Genomic DNA, 1,038 nt, shown 5'->3' with positions numbered 1-1,038 from the left:
GCGCTGCCCCCCTGGCCCGCAGGACGTGCAGGTGCTGTTCATGCGCTCCGACGGCGGCCTGGCGCCCATGGACTCCTTCACCGGCTCGCGCGCCGTGCTGTCCGGCCCCGCGGGCGGCGTGGTGGGCTACGCAGCCACCACCTACCGGGCGGAGGGCGGGCAGCCCGTCATCGGCTTTGACATGGGAGGTAGGAGCCCGGGGCAGGGTCGGGGAGCCCGGCTGCGGGCTCGGGCTTCCGTTGAGGGCGGCCGCGCACCCGCACCCGCACAGGCACCTCCACGGACGTGAGCCGCTACGCGGGGGAGTTTGAGCACGTCTTCGAGGCCAGCACAGCCGGCATCACCCTCCAGGCGCCCCAGCTGGACATTAACACGGTGGCCGCGGGCGGGGGCTCACGCTTGTTTTTCAGGTCAGTTCCCTCCCGCCGGGCGGCCCCTCGCCCCCCTCCCGCCTGCCAGCCACGGCTTCCGCTTGTGTCCAGGTCGGGCCTCTTCGTGGTGGGACCTGAGTCTGCAGGAGCCCATCCCGGCCCCGCCTGCTACCGCAAAGGTGAGAGCCGGGAGCGCCCGCGGCCCTGCCGCCCCGCCCGCGCCCGCCCGACCCACACCGTGCACCCTGCACCCTGCCAGGGGGACCCGTGACCGTGACAGACGCCAACCTCGTCCTGGGCCGCCTGCTGCCGGCCTCGTTCCCCTGCATTTTCGGACCTGGAGAGGACCAGCCGCTGTCCCCTGAGGCCTCTCGGCAGGCCCTGGAGGCTGTGGCCACCGAGGTCAACGGCTTTCTGACCAACGGGCCTTGCCCAGGCTCCCCACTGAGCCTGGAGGAGGTGGCCATGGGGTTTGTGCGGGTGGCCAACGAGGCCATGTGCCGGCCCATCCGCGCCCTCACACAGGTAGGCGCCGGCCGCCGGCGGGCGGAGGGGGTAGGCCGGCAGGGCGCCGCACTCTGCTGACCCTTCTGCCCTCCCAGGCCCGAGGCCACGACCCCTCAGCCCACGTGCTGGCGTGCTTCGGTGGAGCCGGCGGGCAGCACGC

The 1,038-nt window shown here is 73.5% G+C and overlaps 1 protein-coding gene across 1 annotated transcript in view; it reads left to right on the top strand.

Moving 5' to 3' along the window:
- Positions 1-24: 24 nt before the first annotated feature.
- The window catches only part of LOC105854700 (5-oxoprolinase), a gene marked incomplete at its 3' end in the record, with an annotated part of 2,689 nt that continues 1,675 nt past the window's right edge, over positions 25-1,038 (top strand). The window contains exons 1-5 of the mRNA XM_012735000.1: positions 25-188; positions 272-410; positions 483-550; positions 631-896; positions 974-1,036. Of these exons, the coding sequence (XP_012590454.1) occupies positions 41-188; positions 272-410; positions 483-550; positions 631-896; positions 974-1,036 (684 nt within the window). The remainder of the gene's footprint in view (positions 189-271; positions 411-482; positions 551-630; positions 897-973; positions 1,037-1,038) is intronic.

This window comes from Condylura cristata, unplaced genomic scaffold (assembly GCF_000260355.1).
Source record: "Condylura cristata isolate star-nosed mole 26May11 unplaced genomic scaffold, ConCri1.0 scaffold00714, whole genome shotgun sequence".
NCBI lineage: Eukaryota > Metazoa > Chordata > Mammalia > Eulipotyphla > Talpidae > Condylura > Condylura cristata.
This window is presented reverse-complemented; position numbering and strand designations above follow the sequence as displayed.